Source organism: Ambystoma mexicanum, chromosome 10, assembly GCF_040938575.1.
Source record: "Ambystoma mexicanum isolate Mex_15411 chromosome 10, UKY_AmexF1_1, whole genome shotgun sequence".
Taxonomy (NCBI): domain Eukaryota; kingdom Metazoa; phylum Chordata; class Amphibia; order Caudata; family Ambystomatidae; genus Ambystoma; species Ambystoma mexicanum.
The window spans coordinates 94,596,257-94,618,262 of record NC_090932.1 but is presented as its reverse complement, the minus strand read 5'-3'; the positions used below and the strand labels follow the sequence as shown (position 1 = coordinate 94,618,262).

Here is a 22,006-nt window from a genome sequence, read left to right as displayed (position 1 = left end):
ACAGCCCAACCTCTTTGGTAAGAAGGATGAGACTCTACAAGCCATCAAGGCCAATGCATAGACATCATGTTCCCTGGGCACACTACAACAGCGCTGCCAGTCCTTTCGCTCAGGTAAAGCAAGGTTCTCACTGACTTATAGTGACTACAGGTCCTCCTACCGTCCACAAGCATGCTGACCCGACACCTCACAAGAGGGTTATAAGAGTAGATCTCAATCCTACCGAGGATACCCGCAACGACATTGAGCTGTCCCCAAAGGTCAAGTAGCGAAACAAACCTGACTAGACTCCGGTCCCGGCACCCCACTTTGACACCCCAGTAGGGAAAAACATCACCAACAAATGGGTGCTGTCCATCATTCAGCAGAGCCATACCCTACAGTTCATGGGAAAAATCCCCTCCATCCCCATGTGTCCCAAAGGCAGACAAACACCAATCCTTGCTTCTAAATTAAGTACAGTCCCTCCTAAGAAAAGTGGCAATAAGTAGTTCCGTCCATCACCTGGGGTACCACAGTATACTCCAGGTACTTCCTGGTAAGAAGAAAGTCAGGAGGATGGAGGCCCATACTAGACCTCAGGAGACTTTGAGGGGTCAGACATGTTAGACTGACACTTGGGTATAAGTTTGTCACAAGTAGCCATTTTATTAAATAATAAGCGCGAGGCAAATGTTTATCTTTCCCGAGCCTAACAAAGGTTTTCCTACCTAACAAACTAAGGCTAAAGGAAATCGAACTAATGTCCAAAAATATCTGTCCCTCACACTAATACACACAACAAATCATACAGGAATCATTTGGCAATTTAACTAAAATAACAGAAGTTAAAAAACAAAAGATATAACCAAGAATCTTTGTGGCCAAGGTTGGATCCCCTTCCCCTGGTTGATTTTGGATGTTTCCAACTAAAGTTCAGTTTCAGAAAAGATCTTTTCATAAACCAAATTTCACTCCAAGTAGAAATAAAACTTGTTTTCATTCAACATATTCTTCACTTGGCAAAACGGCTGTCTCAGTTCAAAAGTTTTCCACACTTGCATATAATGGTTAAGGTTGTCCACAACCTTCTACTTGGCAAACCAAAATTACTTACTCTTCACACCTCCGTTTAGAGATCAAGGGAGTTGTTCTCTGAAGATCAAGCAATTATTACTGCGTCATATTTCTTCTTTAGAAATGGCATCTTAGTCAGGATGATTATACAACAGTTCATCAAACACTGGGCCTCTTTACAAGTATGGCGGTAACACGCTGGTGCTGACGGGGGGTTGCTGCCAGACTGAACCACTGTTCCTGATTTCCCTGTGCCATCGGTACATTACAAGTCCCGGCGGCCCGGAACATCAGGCGTCGGAAAATGTTAGTCCCCATTCCTGTGCATGGGAATGAGCACTCGGAACCACCGGCACTGTTGCTAATGGTGCCGGTGCTACTATGACAACTCTGCTCTCCGGGGCAGTTGCGCCCGACAGGTCAGACCTGCCGGGTGCACAGGCTCAGCAAAGCAGAGTTGTAGTCTGCCAGTCCAGAAAGGGTGCCAGTACGTTGCTACCGGCATCCCCTTTTCCGGACCGGCAGACTCGTAATGAGGCCCACTGTAGTTAATTAGCCGCTTCTTTTCCAACACAACAGTTCATTAAATAACTTAATGAAATTGGCACTTCTTTTCTGTCACAACCCTTGTACTACATTCATAGTAATTCAGATTATCTTTTTCCTGGCCCACTGGCCTGCCGGACTAACTACTATTTGTCCCTTTCCTGGTTTACTCTCCTGCCAGGATAAAAAAGCTCCTACTTCTACTCTGTGGTAAGGCTTGACAACACAATTGGCATACATTTTCTTTCTCCAAAATGCTACACAAATGGACAATAGTTCTCAGATTTATCTATTTGTCATAAACAATGCAGGTTGCCCTTCTCTCCCTCTTGTTCCTTGTTATAAAGAGGGATTTTCTCCTGCTGTATCTGACTTTCTTTTACACAACCTTTAGGTTGTAGGTAATGTGGATTACAACTCCCTCCCTCGAGGTATCTTGATATGGGATTATTGAATTCAACTTGCTTTGTTGTCTCTATTAGCTCTCTTTGGCTTTGGCAATGTATGTTACAATGTCCCCTTTTTAGATATCCCTCTTAGTTGTATCTCCTTTGGCTTTGGCAATGCAGGTTATACTATTCCTTTATGGCATATTCCCCAGTTTGGCTTAGGCAATGCAGGTTACAACAATCTCCAGTCTGACATCTCATTATAGGAGCGTTGCGCCCAATGTGCTTTCATTCAACTGTTCGGTATTCAAAAGTATTCAGCGGTCTCCCTCGCAGCGCCCCTGGGTCACATGTGTTAGTCCAACTCACCGGTCTTTGCTGGCATCTGCTCCTGACACGCAGACTCAATTTCTTCTTTTGTCAGAACTTCTGCAGTGTTTGACAGCTCCCGTTACCCTGCCGCTGCTTGCGCTGATGGTCAGCAGAGCCCGCACAACCATGAACGCTCACCGGTGAGCACCATACACCGTAGCGTGTTGTAGGATGCAGTGAGCTTCTCTCTCTTTCGGGGTCACCGACATCAATACATGCTCCTGCTGCGCGTCCTGTGCCATACATAAAGGATCCCGACCTCCAACCGGCTCTGAGCACAGCGTCCCACTATCAATTCAGCAGCTACTTCATTCCTTGCTTCGTACTGCTGCTTCCCCTGCTGTCTCCTCCTTGCCCACACTCCACATGCCCATAACTGTTTAAAGGTCCCGCTCAGGTGTGGGTCATTAGGACAACTAGACCGCACATTACACTTCAGTAACTCTTGATCCCTCGTCCCGGCACTAGCAGCTTTATGGGACTTGAAGTTCACAATGTTCTTCGTTGTTCCAACATCATTCAGTCCATGTTGTTTAGTGGATTTTTAAAAAAAAAAATGTTAATTGAAACTTCAGCGCAGCGGACCTGTTAGCAAACCAACAAGTTGCCAAGCTTTTGTTACAACACATCATCCTATATATCTTGTTATCCATTACAAAAAAAAAAACATCAATCCAGCATATAAAATTGTGTCATATCATCATATTAATAACAATTTAAATGTTCCATGCAACATCATTTTTCCGTTAAATGTATAGTCCAAGAAGTTCACAATTGCACAGGTCAGCTTAATGTTGTGTCCTGCAACCGCATAAGACCACCAAGTTTGATTATCTGATTCAACAGGAGTAAAGTCTCCTAAGTGACGTAGTCGACGTGAGGTTAGCGCAGGGCATCCGGTAATTAGGTGTTCCGTAGATTCAATTTGAAGATTGCAGAATCTGCAAAGATTGTCGTTTGCATCTTTTATTTGTCGTAGGAGTTGCATTTCCCTGGTATTTAATGTGTTGAATCGTAGCCTCAAAAATTGGTCACGATGATGTTGCGAGGGGCAAGTTACCAAGTTGCAAGGGGCAAGTTACCAAGTAGCGACAATAAGCATTGAGTTTGTGTTCGCCTATTCCCGATCTCAAGAATGTAGGCTTTGTTTTCAGCAGATCGTAATTCTGAATTCAACACCATCGGTCAAATTTCTTTTTACACATTGAGGTTGGCTGAGCAAGTCAGCCATGTTGAAATCGGCATTGTTTAGAGTATCTTCCAGTAATTGCTGCCAGTCACCAAGAAGGCCCGGTCGCCTGCAGCCTGAGTGATTTTCAAAGAGTTGATATGACTGAGGCAGTGGCTGCAGCTTCATCTTTCGTAGCACCATTATTGATTTTCACATGACGCAGCTATGTATTGAATTTATTGATAATTCATATTGAAGAGACACCATTGAAATGTACGAGGGTAAATGCAGTACTCAACGCCAAAATAAACCTTCAAGCTTCTGCCAGAATAGGGCATCAATGTTCCAGCCTGATTCAGATCCGAACGTAATGGGCGGTAGAACCTTTTGAATGTAAAAAATGAGTACCGGTTCAAGTGAAAATTTGCCATATTGCTTATTTATTTTTGAGGCTTGAATACTGAATTGAGTCATCGGATTTGTGAGGTCCAACTTCCAATGATGTTCATTGATAGAAGTATTGAAGATTATTCCAAGGTATCGAACGGAATTTACTGAACTCGGAGAGATTCCATTGCTTTTCCAGGCGAAGAACTTGTATTTTCTGCAACCACCAGCCCCAATGGTCATAATTTTTGTTTTACCTGTATTTAATTCGAGATCATTCCTATTAAGGTACTCATACAGACTTGTTAACAGGCGTTGGAGACCAATCTGTGTAAGATCTACTAGGACTAGATCGTCCGCATAAGTTATGCAGCGAATTTCGGTGTTGTTTATCTTTGGCGAGAAGCATCTGACAGCTTCCAGGTGTTTCGGAAGGTCAGAAATAAACAATTTGAAAAGTTCAGCTGCCAGGGGACATCCCTGTTTCACCCCCTTGTTGGTAACAATTTTCTTCGATAGGTCTCCTTGATTATTTAAATGAATCCGAATGGAAGTATTAGAATGCAGCGCCTTAATTGGTTGTAACAACTTTTGAGGACAATTCCAGTTAGACAATTTCTGCCAGAGCTTGACACGATTGACACTATCGAACGCTCCTCGCAGATCGAGGAATGCCTGATGTAGTCTCCTTTTTGCTTTTAGGTTTTCTGATTTCAATATGTTTAAGATCAGTAAGTTAACCTCAACTCCAACTCCTTTAGTAAAGCCAGTTTGACGAACGTCATAGATTTCTTCTCGCATGGACCACTGTGCAAGTCATTGTCATAGAAAAGAGGCAAATAGCTTGCCTTTCGTATCTAGCAGTACAACAATCGCGCGATAGTTGTCTGGTCTTTCCCCGATTGCCTTTCTTATATAGAGGTACGATGATGGCTTCACGCCAGGATTCAGGAATGGTCCTTGAGGAGGATAATGACCAAAACAAGGCTTCTATGAAGACTGACCATTGCGTTTCATTTTGTTTTAGCATCATGTTGGATATCATGTCCGGGCCAGCAGCGTGTGAATTCTTCAGAGCTCGTATTGGAATTTTGATGTCATCTTGCAGGATTTCCAAATCCCATGGGATCCCGTTATCAGATGAATCAGCGATCCTTCACTCAAGGGAGTATGAAGTATTTTCACAAAGTGAGTCTCCCATGTGAGTGCATCAATTGCGTGTAGCACAGAAGATGAATGACGCGAATTTCCTGTATTCAAAATCCCCCAAATTTTGCGTGAATTTTTAGTGAGCAACTGTTTCATCATTAGTTCTGCTTTATCTTGTTCAGTGATCATTGTTGCAGATTTTAGCCAATTCCGGTAAGTTTGGCGTCGTGCTCGAATTGCACTTTCAAGATTGTTGTCACAAAGACTAGTGAGGGATGACATTTTCATACCTCTTATATCACGACCCATCTCCCCTTTTTGCTGTAGTTTGTAGTGACGATGTGATATGCTTGTGGGACATTCCCATCACTCTGTCTGCAGATTTGACGATTATAAAATTGACCAAAGTGGATTTATATGATATATATATTTAGAGAAAGATTTTAAAGGACATACAGATTTTCTCTTAGGTCTATAACCTAAACCCAGTGAAGAACCATTACTACTAAAAGTAGTGACATTGACTCCCTGTCTCTCATATACCTCATCTCTATATTTACAAAGGGTGGTCTTATACTTAGGGAAAGTTCGGGAGAGGAGGCATTACGGTGACAACATGCCATTAAATATTTGGGTACTACAGGAATCCCCTCAAAAGATGAGGAATTCTGCGTCCCTCCTGACGGAGTCACCACATTCCCTTGACAGCCTTCTCCTCCCATGTGAACCCCCTCCTTATGCCACCCTCATGGTCAGGATCAGGTAGCGGCTGACTCGGCTGACTCTCTCACTGGTCGCATGGGAGGAGACTTTAGGCTGGGATTCTCTGATGACTTTGCAGGATTCATCACAAGACTCAAATAATTCCTCAAGTCTCAGAAAGTCTTCATGGTAGTGTTAGAACACATCCTGGACCAACTGGAATTAGGAGACTTCTTTTCTTCTCTAGACCTAGAGGGTGCATACTTTTCATAGCGTGTTCTTCGGTTTCAAGTCCAACGAAGGCAGTATCAATTCAAAGCACTGCCCTTCAAGTTAAGGTCAACACCAAGAGTGTTCACAAAATGCTTCGCTCCGGTTGCAGCCCTCCTCCCTCATTCAGGAATCTACGTTTACCCATATCTGGACGACTGACTAGTGCGCTCTCCATCTGAGCCACTTGCAGCGCAACACACTGAAGAGACCATCCAGTGTATGATGTTTCTGAGGTTCTCAGTAAACCTTGTAAAGTCATGCTTGCATCCTGCTCAAAGCTTGCTATTCTTGGGCTTGGGTCTCACACTATCGCGTGTGTTTCCACGCCTTCAGAGGAGAGGGTCAAGAAAATACTCAACAAGAATCAACTGCTGACCGACCTCCAGGTTATATTTGTTCGCTCCCTCAAGTCCCTCCTGGGAATGATGTCATCATGCATGCCATTGATTCCACACTGCAGACTCCAAATGAGACCACTTCAAGAGTTCCTGGATGCCCGTTGGGAACAGATATCGGGATCCTGGGATGACAATATTCGCCCTCATGCCATCCTTCCGCTAAGCTCTCCAGTGGTGGAGTTGTCGTCACAACCTCACACAGGGAGCCCCCTTTCGCCTTCGAGCGCATCAAGTCACAGTGACCACAGATGCATGCCTGGAGGGGTGGGGACACCACTCACGAGAGTTCATGCAAGAGGCCTGTGGTTCTTGAAGAAAACGGCCTTCACATCAATGTGCTGGAGTTAAGAGCAGTGTTCTAGTCCCTGACGTCTTTCAAACCACAGCTACTGAACTAGCAGGCAGCGCACCACCAGAAGCCAGGACACGTGCAGACTTGAAATCTGCTGCTGCAAAAAGGAAAGGACCAGAAAACTAACCTTTTCTGCCTACGCCCCAAGACTATGGAACCTCCTCCCCATCAATATCAGACTCGCCCCCCACGCTCCTACTATTCAGAAAAGAACGAAGACCCACTTCTTCAAGGAATCTCAGTCTCAACACCTATGCCATCACATCATCCCGTGCGCTGCCTGACTCGCTAGATGACGCCCGCCCTTATAGTCCCCGCCACCTAGTGCGGCTATACCCCTCCTCTGTGCCCCACTGTATCCCACCTCGGCTGTATATCTGTTCTGTTGTTACCTTTGAAAAGCGCTCTGTTATGCATAAGTACTATTGTATACCTCTGTAAAACACTCTGTTATGTATCTGTATTGTTCTATACCTCTGTAAAGTGCTCTGTTGCTTCTCGAAGCTAGGTCAGCACTCAATAAATAGCATAATAATAATAATAAGGTGATTCGCATCTTCATGGACAACACCACCATCATGTTCTACAACCACAAGCAGGATGGGACACACGCTCCAGTTTTATCTACATAGGCACGAGCACTATGGAAATGGGCGCCGGCGCAGGGCATGTTTCCGATTCCCTTCCACCTACCAGGGATCCACAACATGATAGCGGATTCGCTCAGTATGGAGCTCAGTTCCTGCCACTTCACTAGAGCCAAATTCAGTACCCAAAAAATGCATTGCAAAAGATTGGGGTTTTTGTTTAACTAGTCTAACCTTAGTGGGACAAAAACATTCAATGAAAATGAATAGTGAAAATAGGCCTAAACTTCATAAACTTCATAGACCTATGTATTTGTATTTATTTGAAGAACAGGGATGTCAGTTTCAGTCAGATAAGTCGTACAAGAGCACATTTGTAAATGGCAGACACATTCCCTGGAAGGGTGGCTGTACAGTGACAGAAAGATGAAATCAAGCTGGTAGCCAGTTTGAGGCTGTGAACAAAGTGGGAAATAGACCAGGGACAACAACAAAGGAAAGAGGAATTACAAAGGTAATATTAACCTAAAGGGCAAGTTCTATAAATGAGAGAGTACTACACAAATATTCATTATTTCGCAGCACTGGACTGACTGGTGGTCTGGAAGAGAGGATAGGGGAGCCTTGGGGACTGATCCTTGGTGGACGCCAACAGGAAGCTTGATGGGGCCAGAGGTTTGCAAGTTCTAGGAAACTTTAAAGGACCACTCTTCCAAGTATGGGCAATCCAGGATAGAGCAGATTTGTCAAATCCAATGCTCTGGGGAGTGAGGCGGGAAGAGGAATGGTCAACAGTGTTGCAAGCGACAGATGTCCAAAAGGATAAGTAAAGACAAGAGTTTGGAGTAGTGCGCATCAAAGAGAAAGTTGGAGACATGCACAAATGCAGTCTTGGTGGAGTTCCTACGGAGGCAATATTGAAGTGCATCTCCAAGGCCATTATCCTCATGGTACTTTGCAATCAGGTTGAATACAGCCTGCTTAAACACCTTTGAGTAATTGGGTTGGAGGGAAATCGGGCAGTAGTTTACCGGGATGCTAGGCTCAGCAGTCTAGTTCTTTAAACTGTGTGTAACAGTTGCAGATTTAAAGGGGGCAGGCAAGAGATGAGCAGGGATAGAGAGCTCAAAGAGATATGGGGAGATTAATGGGATTAAGTATTTGCCTGTTTGGGGAGTAACCTGGTTGCTCAGAGCTCAAAATTAGTTGGTGCTGCAAAGGATGGGTGCTAATTCAGCAGAAGTTAGGGGAGAAGTAGTCGAGATTAGAAGAGGGTGAGGTGAAGGGTGGGGAAAGAAGCGAACTGTGACTGACATTTTAGATAAGTGAGCAAAGCCACGAGCAGAGACGGAGAAGGAAATAGATACTGGCTTGGGAGGTGTGAGCAAAGCTTGGGGGGTGGGTAGATGAAAGTCTACAGGGGTGATTGTGAAGGGAGGAGATTAGATTTGTGAATTAGGAATATTTGGCAGAGTCCTGGGCAGTGGAAGTATCAGCAACTGAATGTTCATAGGCGATGTGTGCCTGCGTGGCAGGTCAAGGAGCATGTTTGTTTTGAGGATGTGGATCTTGGAGATGATCCAGGATTGAGGACGGGAGCGAGAAGGTGCATGCATTTAAAGCAGTGTTCTTCAATCTGTGGAGCGCGACCCTCTGGTGGGGCTTTGAGCCATTACCGGGAAGGTGCGAAACCCACTCCTTGGGAACAGTTAACAGACGCTCAGCACGTACAGCTGAGCTGCAAGTTCAGTCTTTATTCTATGGGCTCGTATTCGACCCCTGTGATGAGGTAAGGGAGGCAGGGAGCTGAGGGGCGAGTTTCAGGATATAAACACATCTTTGAAGAGAATCTATGCTGTGGTCGTTTCCTTTGTCTCGTGTTCAAAGTGCTGATAAGAAGACCGACATTGTGACCTCTATCTGCTCTCTTACCCCAGGAATAGTTGTCTAGGCCATTTTCAGAGGAATTGTGCAAAAGAAATGGAGAGAAAGAAAGGTGATTTAGTGGGAACAGGAGGCAAAAGACACATAATTGGAAGGGGAGGTCAGGGGAAAGGAGGAAAAAAAATGACAACATGGGAAGAGAGAAAAGGGCGAGACAGAACAGGAAGATTAGACAAGACAGAAAAGGAGGAAAAAGAGGGTGAAAAGGCAGAATTGGAAGGAGAGCTAAAATGGATAAGAGGCGGCAGAAATGGAGTAAGTGAAGCAGAGAGACCTCAAGGACGGGCAAGTGGGGGGACACACAAAATGAGAGATAAATACAATTAGACATAGGGCAGGTATAGAACTGAAAGCTAAAGTGAAAGGACAGAAGATTGAGAGAGGAGGAACATGTTAAAGGAGTGAAAGAAGAGAAAAAGTAGTGCTTTAAGTGGGCTCAGGCTAGCCAGGGTTGAGCCCCAGCAGTCTCCAGAAACTTTGATTGAGCCAGGGCTATCTGGCCTCCAACCAGCAAAGCGAGAACGAGGAAAGCCACTCTTTCTTTTTTTTTATTGTCTCATGCTAGGGATTCGTACCTAAGCCTGCTGGTGGCAAGCCAGTGTCACACCACACTGTGCTATTTGGGAGATCCTGGATGTCTTTTGTTTCATTCAGTAGACTGCTTGACCCATGAAGCTTATGTTGAGCAGTCTATTGAATGAAACAAAAGATATCCAGCACCTACAAAAGAGCACTGTGCTATTTTGTTGCTGCTGTATTTATTTTGTTTCATTCAATAGACTGCTTGACACAAAGCCCCTAACAACAGGCTTTGTGTCACGCAGTCAATGAAACAAAAGAAATTGAACACCTATGAAATAGCACAACGCAAAATGCAGCACTGGCTTGTCACCAGCAGGTGACAAAAAAAGCGACCCGGCAGCGAGTAAAGTCACTTCTTTTGTATTGTCCTGTGCTGGGGACAGGTGAGACCCCATAGGCCATTTTGGCCACACACCCTCGTTACAGCCCCCCCCCCCTCGATTTTTACTCCACTTGCAGTACTGAGAAAGAGCAAGAGAAAATATAGTAATAAAGCACATTATGGAAGGAGAAAAGATAAAGAAGGGGAGACGGAACAAAGAGAACATGATGGGGGCAAGGAGAAGAGACAAATCAGATGTGAAAGGGAGCCAAGATATAGAACAAGAGTCTTAAAAAGACAATAGATGGAATGCAAGAGAGAGGGAAAAAGAAATAGGAGACAAAATGGGAGGGAGGCAAGAGACAGAACAGAAGAGGTATGGAGAGGAGAAACAACAGGTGGCCAAAGAAATAGCAGAAGAAAGAGGGGAGAGGCACACCAAGAGGGAAAAAGGAGACACAAATGTACACGTTTAACAAGGAGAACGAAATGGCAGACTTTGAGGGAATGGGAAAGGCAAGAGTTTAAGAGGGACCATGAGTGAACAAAAGGTGCAAAGGAAGGAGGCAGAACAGGTGTAAGAGAATGAAGGGTGGGAGAAAAGTGATGTCAGAGTAACAGATAGAATGACTGGAGAAGGAAGCTGGAGAGGCCAAGGGGAGAATTGGACAGGGAGGCAGTGGCAATGATTTAAAAATAAAATGCCAAGAGAATGGTGTGCACATTACACTGTAAATGACATGCATACTAACTAGGTTTCTGATGCTCTGTGGTCCAGCGTGATCTATGCTAAACCTCAATCCATAGTTCCATAATGAAACAACCTGGGAATAAGGTGTATAGCAGTCTCTGACCCGACCCTGCTGCCACATAAGCAACCCACTCACTCTTCCTCATTTGGAAAGTGGTACTCTTCCAGGACTACTTTTGTCTTCCAAAGAAACAAATGACTAATATTGGCTTAGGTGGCATCACTTTAAAAAAGAAATATCGTATTCACTGTCCTGGGAGACTGAACAGGTGTAAGAATGTGAGTTTTTGGTCTCTTGGCAAGCTCCCCGCTATCCCTATAATGTATTTGGTGAGATGTTTCGTCCCTCCCCTTTACTCGGGACCTTTCCGGCGACCTCGATGACCGTGGGGGGGCTACAGTTCAAACCTGTATTTCCATGGGGGGCTTGGTTAGAAGCCCACTGTTTTAAAGGAAGCCAGAAGTTCAAAGTGAACATCAGAAAAGGCACTGTCAATGGAAGAGACATGAATGGGGAACAGAGAGAGGTCATCACCAAATGATCCAACAGGGAAACCGGCTGTATGGAAACAGGTCAGGAAACAAGCAAAGTTTCCCCGTCCTAAAAATGTGGCCCCAAGCACAGAAGCCTTATGGTGGTTATACAGTTGGATGCAATGAAGCTCATACCGATAAGTCAGTAAGATACATTTAGCCTGCTAGATTAACCATGGTCTTCCTAATGGTGCATACTGCAGGCATGACTTTGCAGGACCATCAAGCTCAATGCAGTACTGATCGGTCCCCTCATGTGACATAGACCACCTCATTTTCAGGAGTTTTGCATCGCACCTAGTAATTCCAAAACCGCGGACTCAGCAGCCACGTTGGCAGCCATTCTGGTTCTCAGCCACCTAAACCCGCCTCCATGATCTAATGCAGATGGTGTAGGTAGATGTACATGTGCCTAAGACGGTGGATAACTTCATCCTCATACAGCCGTATGGGAACCTTGTGCTTGCCAACCAATCTGGATTGATTGTGTGCCCCCACACCTTAGCAGGGCTGTGGCTCCTATGTCGTTGCCACAATGATGGCTGACATTCTGCACTATCCAATGCTCGTGTACATCCACGAACCTAAAGTAAAATGTCACAAGCTTCCACAGTGTCCTGCTTAAACTTATTTCCTCTTGGTCATTGAAGAGGGTGAGGAGGAGTAAAGGGTTGATGGACAGACATTAAAGTGATCAAAGGAGAATGGGCAATTGAGAGGTCAGAACAAGAGATCAAATTAGAGAGAAAGAGAAGGTCAAGAGAGTTCCCACCAGAGCGAGTTGACTGGTTGTGGAGGAAGTGGGCACATAGGAGGTAGTTGGTTTCAAGGTGGGCTTGAGAATGTTGAAGTGCCCCAACATGACCATAGGTTTTTCATTGGGAAGTGGCTCAAGGGGGGGAAGGTTCAGGTCAGTGTAGAAGGAGTTGAGAGGGCCAGATCTTAGACAGCCATTACAGTGAGCGGAGTAGGAGGGAGGAATTGAATACTGGAATATATAAAACCATAGTAGGTGACATCAGAGGGGGCAGAGAGGTAGTGTTAAAGAATCCCACTCCACCGCCCTTCCCAATACACATGAGAGAGTAGGAGGGAGAAGGTAGAAGAGTCGATGGGGAGAGCCATTAGTGTAGCAGAGTTATGAGGGGAGATCCAAGATAGCAAGAAGTGAAAGTTGAGGGTGATGAGTCAAAATGATCAGTGATGTAGGAAGGCTTGTTGCAGAGGGATTGTGCATTCCAGGGACCAACTGAAGGAGTTGTAGGAGCGGGAGGAGAGGAGCAGGTGTTGTATGGCGAGTGGGGGTACATGAGCTTGGAGAACAGGAGCGTCGGGTTTGAGGGATGTCAGGAAACGAAGTGAGATGGGCAGGGGAGAGTGATGTAGAAGTTAGACTGAGTTTTGGCTGAGGCTATGAAGGAAGGAGAGTTGATGAGTGAGTATAAGGAGAAAAGACAGCCACGTCAATGGTGCATGACAGAGGGCAGAAGAAGTAAGCAAGTAGAGTGGCAAAAGGGTGCGGACCAAGAGGAAGGGTGTAAGTGGATGAACAGCAAGATAGGGAGGGAGGAAGGTTGTCTGAAAGGAGCAGGGAAAGTTATGAGTTGGGCTAGACTGTTGCTTGGGCAATTAGTAGGCCCTTGGTTCTTCGAGGTAATAACAGCTCTGCTGTGAATGGAAAGTCACAGGGTCGAGGGATCCCTCTGTTTGAAAGCAGGATTCTGGCAAAGGGTGATCTAGGGCAGATGTTTTCCCAAAGAATGTTCGTCCTGGATTGAGCAGGGCCGCTGGCCTAGGGCTTTTCCAGCACAAACTTGGAGTTGTGCTTTGCTGCTTTTGTCCCCCCAGTGCATTCTCACTGAAAAATTGAAATGATCCTTGTGTCCATTATACTGTGCAATATTGCAACTAACTATTGCGTTTGGCTGTATGATTTATTTACGACTAGATTCACCAAGTGACCAGATTGCTTTTTGCTGATCTGTCTTTTGGCCCTTTTGCCTGTAGATTAGAATAGGTGATTGAGGTTTCCCGCATCAAGTGCTTTTCGCTCGCACAGGAAACTCTCTTTGGGATCAATTCAGTAGCATCTAGGTCTACTGTAATTCTCTTTTTTCTGAATACTTTTTACAGCCAACAGTGAAACTAGCCCTTAGTCACTTTATTGATGCACTTTATGATTGACACATTAATGTTGTTACCCTGTGTATTTTTTGTATAGAATTCCATATGATTTAATACTCATTTTAACTAAGTACAAATTCTAATAAATATAGTATTTTTAACGAGTATCTCGTTTTTAGTGGATTGATCTGTGTTGTGCTCCTTGGGGGTTCCTTTTCCATTTTGGCGGCCTTACAGCCTTCTTTTTGAGTGTCTTCAATTCGTCCCGCTGGCTTGACCTCTATTTACATTGATAGCTGCTTCCCCTCCGCCAGCGAAGTAGGGGAAACCCACCTTTTTGTTTTATGCAGGGTCCTCTATGATGGCAAGATTTGATTAAGTATTTCAAATGAAATTCCAGTCAAAGGGTGTGATCACATTACCCTTAAGTATTTTGCATTTGACTTCAAGATGGCCACCGACACTCCAGAGCTCCACAGCAAGCCAACGCGGATCCACAATCCCGCTAAGGCTGTCGGGACTCCGAAACGAAGGTGAAACTCTGGAGAGCATCTTTTATAAGGCTCTGGGACAAAAGAAGCAGTTGTGAAGCACAAACGAGTATAGGCGAGAGAAGGAGCGTGGCCGACCCGAAACACGGGACGTTAGGGGGCAGGGACACACACTACACACCCAGTGCAGGAAACAGCAAGAGCAGAGAGCCACGGGTGAATGGAAGTGGCCGAGCCGAGGAAAAGGCGGTAGCACCCCATCGTGGCTACAACACCAGGTGGGTCCGGCACTGTAGGAAAGTGGACCAGAGAAGAAAAGCGGACCATCGGCCGACGGCACGGGAAGAGGAGCAGCCTTGTGGTTGAGCCAGCGACTCCAGAGATAGAGAGGCAGCTGGAGGAGCAACAGGCGGCGCACACACAAAGCAAGCGGCCTGGCTCACCGCAGGTGGCTCCGGTAATACAGAGGACAAGAAACGCTGAGGCGACCTGGGCGGCTTGGGAGGAATTACATCGCAGGTGGAAAGAAGGGAGACCCCACCAAAGAAGAAAGGTACTGGTGGTCGGACAGAAGAAGCGTGCCAGAACAAGAGGTGAGAGCCGCAGGCGAGGGAGAAAGGCAGAAGAGGCCAGACCATGGCAGAGCTGCGAAGAAGAAGGTGAGAGGCCCACACCAACTAGGGAAGGCAAACTTGAAGAGCAGGCGGGAGCACCGGAGCTGAGGAGGAGACCAGGCCGCAACGGAGCAGCGGAAACCACGAGAGCGAGGCACAGCAGGTGAGCATCCCCCCCACCCCCCCGGGGCACAGGATATGCTCCCACATGGCACCAAAGGGAGGGAGAGCCCAGCAGAGGAGGACATCCCCTCACAGGGTACCCAAGGAAGGAGGCGCCCAGCAGGGGCCACAAACAGAGGCAACCCTTCCTCACCTGCAAGACCCCAGGGGCAAGGACCCCGTGAACTGGGGAGGATGACGGCCCCGGAATCTGTGAACTGGGAAGGAAAAGGCCGCTGAACAGAGGAAGGGACGCCGGGTGGGCCGAAGCGAGGAGCAACAAAGGCAGCGCTATTGCCTAGCTGCCCCCCCTAATATAAACGGGGCTAAGAGGGGACTGGGCCTAGGAAATTGAAAAAACATATGACTGGCAGGGACAGCACAAACTCCACCAAAAAGGAGCGAACCCCCTAAGATCCAAAGCACAGTAAAGTCCAACTAACCACTGCCCAAACACTGTCCCGAGTAGTATACACCTGACAAATAAAGAGGAGGCGGCCACGATAACACACCGGAGCACAACTCGCACGAAGCGGAGGGCACCTTAATGCGTGGCAACACCAAAAGGGAAGATGGGCACCAGATCACAACAGAAGCGCAGGAGGGCCACATCCCCAAGAGCCAGACGAGGAGAAGGAGGGGTAAAACGAAAGCACATACGAAGAGAAACCCCCCCCCATTCCCCCCTCCCCGAAGATGGGCCCAGGGGCATAAGAACCATACCAAACTTAAGAGCTAAGCCCAGACTAATTGAGGCCGATCGCAGCAGGACCCAGGCACATGAAAAGGGGGGCCACTCCGGAACAAAGAGGTCAGGAACGGGTCACCTGCCACAGTGCAAGCATCGACACATAACCCGCCAAGGACACTCAGCCATGGCAGCCAAAAACAAAAGCAGAACCAACAGAGGTGGGCTGCCACAGGGGGACACCCCCAGAACACTCCCGACACTGTGGCCGGCCAGGGAAGCCAACGAGGCACACAAGAGCTCCCAAGAAGGGGGCAATAGGGCGTAGTACCCCGGAGGACATGGATCCAGTGGCACCAATATCATGTCAGGATCTCCACGGAGAAATGCTCTCTACAAACCACATCAGCAAGAACATTCCAGGACCAATTTCAGCTGATAAGGACGGACATTAACCAGGCCATGGCAGAGATGAAGCAAGAAATGGGGCAACTGTGAGAGAGGACGGACCTCCTGCAAAAAGGCCTACAGGAGGTCGATGGAGAAACAATGGCAAACAGCAAGGCGATCGAAAGACTGGACATGGCAACACGAAACCTAGAACTCAGGATGGGAAGACATGGAAAATAGGTCCAGGAGAATCAATATTCGGCTGAAGCTGCTGTCGGAAACGGAAATGGACAGAGATCTGAAAGGGACTATACACGAGATCTGCGCAGAGCTACTAGGAGAAGAGACACCAGACAGTGTAGAACTGGACAGAGTTCACTGAGTGGGACGCTTTAGCAGGAGCCAAAACGCTAGACCGAGGGATGTGCTAGTAGCATTCACGAGATACAGCAAGAAGGAGGCAGTACTGAAGGCAGCCAGACAAAGAGAACCGGTACAATACAAGGGACAACGAATAGAGTTGTACCAGGACCTAGCTAACAGCACCCTAGTGAAGCAATGCCAAATGGACCCAGTCCTCACAAACTCAAAGAACGAGGGATCAGATACAAGTGGACCTTCCCCTTTGGCCTTATCTTCGACTGGAACAGTCTCACTGAAACGAATAACCACGCTGCAAGGAGGGGCGGACATCCTTCACATTGACTTGGAGCAGGACTACAGGATAGATAGACCGGAGAAGTCACCCGAGGCAGGAAACGGACCAAGACCCAGACCATGGGAATGGACCACCGTGGGTGAGGGGAGAAAGAGGAGGTCCACGCTAAGGGGCCTCCCCTGGAAGGAGAGGGGAGAAGAGGCAACCACAGAAGAGGGAGAAGAGACCAGCAGGGCGAATCCCTGAGTAAGTAAATAGACAAAGGGGTGGTGGACAGAAAGGAAACTAAAGGGGGGCAGACGGGTGAAGGGAGCAAACATCATGAAGTTAGTAAGGGCGACGAGGCCGGAGGGGAGTGAAAGGGAGGGACGGACTGGGAAGGAAGTCTCCAGGGAAGTGGGGGGAGGGTGGTGGGAGGGGCGGAAGAGGGGAGGAATGGGGCAAATTAAGGAATAAGAGAAGACAAGCGCAATGGGAAAAGGTGAATAAGGAAAAGGGGGTAAACAGAAAAGACAATAAATGGGTCCACAAGGGAAAGGGAGGAGGTGGTAAGGGACAAGGGGGAATCGGAGGGAGGGGGTTTTCCCAGAACACTCGTAGAAGCAGGAAACATGCAAGGATATACCATTCAAGTGGGTGACTCGCTATGTCAGGGGGCTTAACTCCCCCTTGACGCGGAAAAAGCTAGAGAAGTTTGAGAAAGCAAGGACCAGACTTCCTGGGGCTACAGGAAACATATCTATTACACAAGGAACAGAAAAGGCTTGTATTGCGTGGGTTCGACCAAATATTCCAACCCTCAGTGATGACAAAAACACAGGGGGTAGCCCTGGCTATCAAAAACACAGTGGACTTCAGAGGAGATATTAAGGGATAAGGGAGGCAGATACATAATTGTGAAGGGAACACACCGGGACATCGCATACACGATAGCGGTCATCTACACACCCAACTCGGGCCAAGAGACATTCCTGAGGCGTTTTTTGGGAATACTGGATAAAAGCGCGAAGAGTCAAATGATTATAATGGGGGTTTTCAATATAGCCTGGGATAGAGAATGGGATAGGTCAGGGGGTAAAAACAAAGGAGGGGGGTAGCAGCCTCGATGGAACTGAGGGAAAGAATGGCACTTTTGGGCCTGATGGACGTGTGGAGGGAACTGAAGGGAAACAAGGAAAGGATACAACTTCCTTGCGTGCATGCATGGAACGCAATCAAGAATAGACTACATATGGGCTACAGCGAGCCTGCAGGGAAGGGTCAAGGAAATAAAGGTGGGTCCCATCGGAATAGTGGACCATAAAATCGTCTCAGTGCAATTGGATCTTGGGAACAGAAGAAGGGGGTTATGGGGATGGAAGTACACGAAGTTCCTCCTGATGGGCTCAATAATTAGAGAAGAGATGGAGGACAAGATGAGGGAATTCTTCGAGAATAATAAAAGGGGGGGACACAAGGGAAGACACCAGATGGGACGCATTTAAAGCCACAATGAGGGGGGAACTCATAGAGGCCAAAACACAGAAAGCCAACTGGGGGCGCTGGAGACACAGCTAGAGACAGAGGTCGAGGAGGCGAGGAAAAAGGTCTAAGAAAAACCCATTAGAGCCTCCCTGAGGGAATACAGGTGGGTGGTGGGCCAGCTGGGGTTCTACGAACAAAGAGAGCGAAGGGGGCATTACTCTTCAGCCGCTAAAATTTTTGTGCGAAAGCAAACAAGGCAGACTCCCTATTAGCACGCCTCCTGAGAGTAGCGGGGACCAAATATGTAATCACAGCACTAAAAACAGAAACTGGGGAACGCGTCACACACACTGAAGACATCCAAGAGAGTCTAGCAAAATTCTACAAGACACTGTACACATCACAGAACCCCCAAGCCCACGCACAGGAGGAGTTTCTGGAGAAGGTCACTATACAGAAAATAAGAAGGGAAGCCCAAGACAGCATACATCGAGAGATAACAGAAGACGAGGTGAAGTCTCATCGGAAGCTTGCCCACGGGCAAAGCCCCGAGCCCAGATGGCTATACGGCGGCATTTTATAAAACCTTCTCAGGGATCTTAGTACCCTAACACACCTATTTAACACCTTTAAAATGCAGGACACATAGCCCCGTCCATGGAAGAAGCCAAAATGACCCTAATTTTGAAACCCAATAAAGACCCCACAGAGCGAACATCCTATAGGCCAATTGCACTAATCAACATGGACACAAAAATGTATACAAAATCCTTGCGAATAGGCTAGAGGGGCTGCTCCTGGACCTGATCCACCAGGACCAGATGGGCTTCATTAGAGGCAGGCAGACGGCGGATAACATGCTCTCTAGGGGGAGGGAGGTGGCGGGGGGGGGACAATGTTGGGGTTTATATTACATGTTGTAAACTTAATAAAAAGAAGTTTAAAAAAAGAAAAAAAAGTATTTTGCATTTGGTTGCCATAGTTAATGCCTAGCTTGACCCTCTTTTCATTCCCCTCCCATATCAGGGCCCTCTCCATAATTTGGCTTGAGTGAGAAATAATGTTTCTAGTGTGATCTGCGATGATCCATGGTTCCCCTCTACTCCACCCTCCTTTTCAACACATCATGATCCTGCCATAAAGTAGCTCATCTCACCAATCACATTCAACTGTATCATGCAGTTTAACCAATGGCAACGTTTGGAAAAGTGACCACTAGTGGTTAAATGTCAGTCATGCATCAATATGTTTTCATAATTATGAGGCCTCTGTGTGCTGATGAATATTCCTTTCAACTGCAGCAATAGAAACACAATCATCAAGGCTGTTCTCACCACCCTACAGAACAGAGCAGCACCTGAAAGGATCTGGCGAATCCCTGTCCCCGCGGGCCCTGGACCTAACTCTGGAGAAACCTGGAGGACAACTCAGCATGTAAGAGAGTAATGCCCATATGTTGGTCTTCCCTGACCCTATTCTTTCTATATCATATGGGTTTTGATCAACTGGATTGTATTTAAAGAATCATTGCCACCTCCAAACAGCCCGTTGTGGGCATAGCAGGGCTCTGGTTATATTGGAGTCTCATTTTGGAGATGAGTGGGGCACACATGCCTATCGTGGGTGGTTTGATATACGTGTATGCATGAAATGTACAGAATTGTAATGTTTTGAGAGCCTTGCTTATGAATTGGTTAATTGCAATGTTGAGGTAAATGGGATTAAGCCTTCTATGAATGTTAAAGGTATGTTACTCCTTGCTGGCAGTTGATTCCCAATAAGTATGAGTCACAGCAAGTTTGAGCAGGCCACTTTTGGTCTTTTGAAGCCAGGGAGTGATGGCTGAGATGGAGCAATGAAAATGCTTTTAAAATAATGAATTGATTACATTATAGCTTGGTGTTAAGATACTTTTTGCAATTAATTCATACTTCCCTGCACTCCTCCTTCACAGCAGAAAGAAGAGTGAGAAACTACTTAGCATACAGGGCAAATTAAATTATCTCAGTAAGAGATTATTCATGTTAATGTTAATGTTAAAGGTCATTTGTACCGCGCACTATCACCACCGGAGTGTTCCCCTGGCGCTCTGGCGGCTCTGAAAGAGGGAGGGAGGGGTGGGTTAGTGGGTGGAGGCTGGAAAAGTGCAAGATTGCAGTGATGTGCTGTTGGCAGCTTAATTCCACCTCTAGCAAGAAACCCCATTGTGAAACTTGCTGTGGGAAACCAGCCAATAATCTGCATTGTGATGTTTTGAGAGGACCAAGGGTTTCAGGCAGATTTTCTTTCCGACTCCCCTTCTTCAGCTCAGCCCTCCACACCTTGACTAGTATGTGCCAGTCCTATCCCAGCTTGTGCTTAGTATTGATACATTCAGACCCCCTACCACCACCAGGACAGGTTCCTGCAACTTCCTCTGCACAACAAAAGAATTGTAAGTGGGGGACATACATTCATGGCCATAGGCTCTGTCCCTTCCTGTGCCCTCTGGATCCCTGCACCCCAGTCAATGTCTTCCACTGCTCATGCAAGACATTCTTTATTTTGCAATTGTGCCTTTCTTTTCTCTTAACTTTCCAACATAGGGCCACCAGAATTTGAAATTATTCTATTCAAGAACAGTTGCAAGAAATGCAAGTCTTGTTAGTAACCATTTTCAAAAGCTGACACATATTGTGTCTTCAGCGTATTTTAAGGGCCCAGGTTAACAGTCCAGCGGAGGTTGATGAACCCCACTAACCCCTACAGATGTGTCTCGCTTGCAGTTCACTGTGGTTGCTATGACTGCAGACTTGACACCGGTGAGAATCTGGGGTGGACAAAATATCAGATTACGGCTCACTGGTTCTCCTCCTCTCAGTTTTACCTCCGCCATGGATCTATAATGGAATGGAGCAAGGCAAGGATTAGTGACGCCCCTTAACCTAGATATGATATACTAAATCATAACTTCATTTGCACTATGCCCCTTCCTCTCTACCCAATAGCCTCCTTGTACATTTACAGAAAAATTAAACATGCAGTGCTCAAGGTTTTCTTTTCTTTTTGCTTCAACACATAGATAAAAACACAGTTTGATTCAAAACCCTGTTGTCACACGGTTCTTGAAAACCTTTTCTTGCTTCTCTTGAGTGAGACTTTTTCTTTTCCACAAATATCGCTGCCCTTCCCCGGTTGTCTATGGTATAAACACACCCCGGATCAGGGGAGCCGACTTATGAATTTCCCCGGAGCGTGCCCAAATATAGGAAGTGACATCACCGGCAGTTATGACCGCATTTGCACGTAGTCGCCAACTTGGTGCAAGGGGGAATAGGGGGTGCAGAACAGTGGAAACGTTGGCTAGCATGTACTGCATATACTAAGTCAAGTAAGAAGGAGGTTTAAGTCTTCCAGTTCCAATCCAGTAAGCCATCACTGCCCCTTCTCCACCCCTCTATAATCATCCAGGTTGTAGTAGTCCTCAAAAGGCAGAGCAACACAACTAGAATGGGAGAATGCTAAACAGAAGGTACAGCTGCAAGGTTGAGTACCACCACCAACACCATAAAGAAGTACCCAATTCAAGTTATCTCGCTTTGCGAGTTTTTATTTTCATTCTTTCCCTTTTTGGTTACTTAAGCACTGGGAAACCTACAGTAGTAGTGCCCTATGGCTGTTGAAATAAAATTGGTATTTATTGAAATTAAAGCTTAAAATACTTATCTAGTTGTCACATTATCTTGACTTGTGGTACACTAAGGTTGTTGCAACAAATTGTTTACTTTGCTGAGGTATGTTGCAGCTCCAAGTAGTAGTAAATCTGGCTCAAACAAAAATACAGAAGACATTTCACAGTGCAGTAAAATGAAAAACAAGTACTGCCAGTAATTTGTGAATAGGTGATGATGAATTTTAATG

General features: G+C 46.4%; 1 protein-coding gene across 7 annotated transcripts in view; it reads left to right on the top strand.

Moving 5' to 3' along the window:
- ARMC9 (armadillo repeat containing 9) overlaps positions 1–22,006 on the top strand; it is a 1,454,284-nt gene that overhangs the window by 1,200,319 nt on the left and 231,959 nt on the right. For all 7 annotated transcript variants that reach the window (XM_069617565.1, XM_069617561.1, XM_069617566.1 and 4 more), the window contains one exon: positions 19,408–19,540. In XM_069617565.1, coding sequence (XP_069473666.1) covers positions 19,408–19,540 — 133 coding nt within the window. The remainder of the gene's footprint in view (positions 1–19,407; positions 19,541–22,006) is intronic.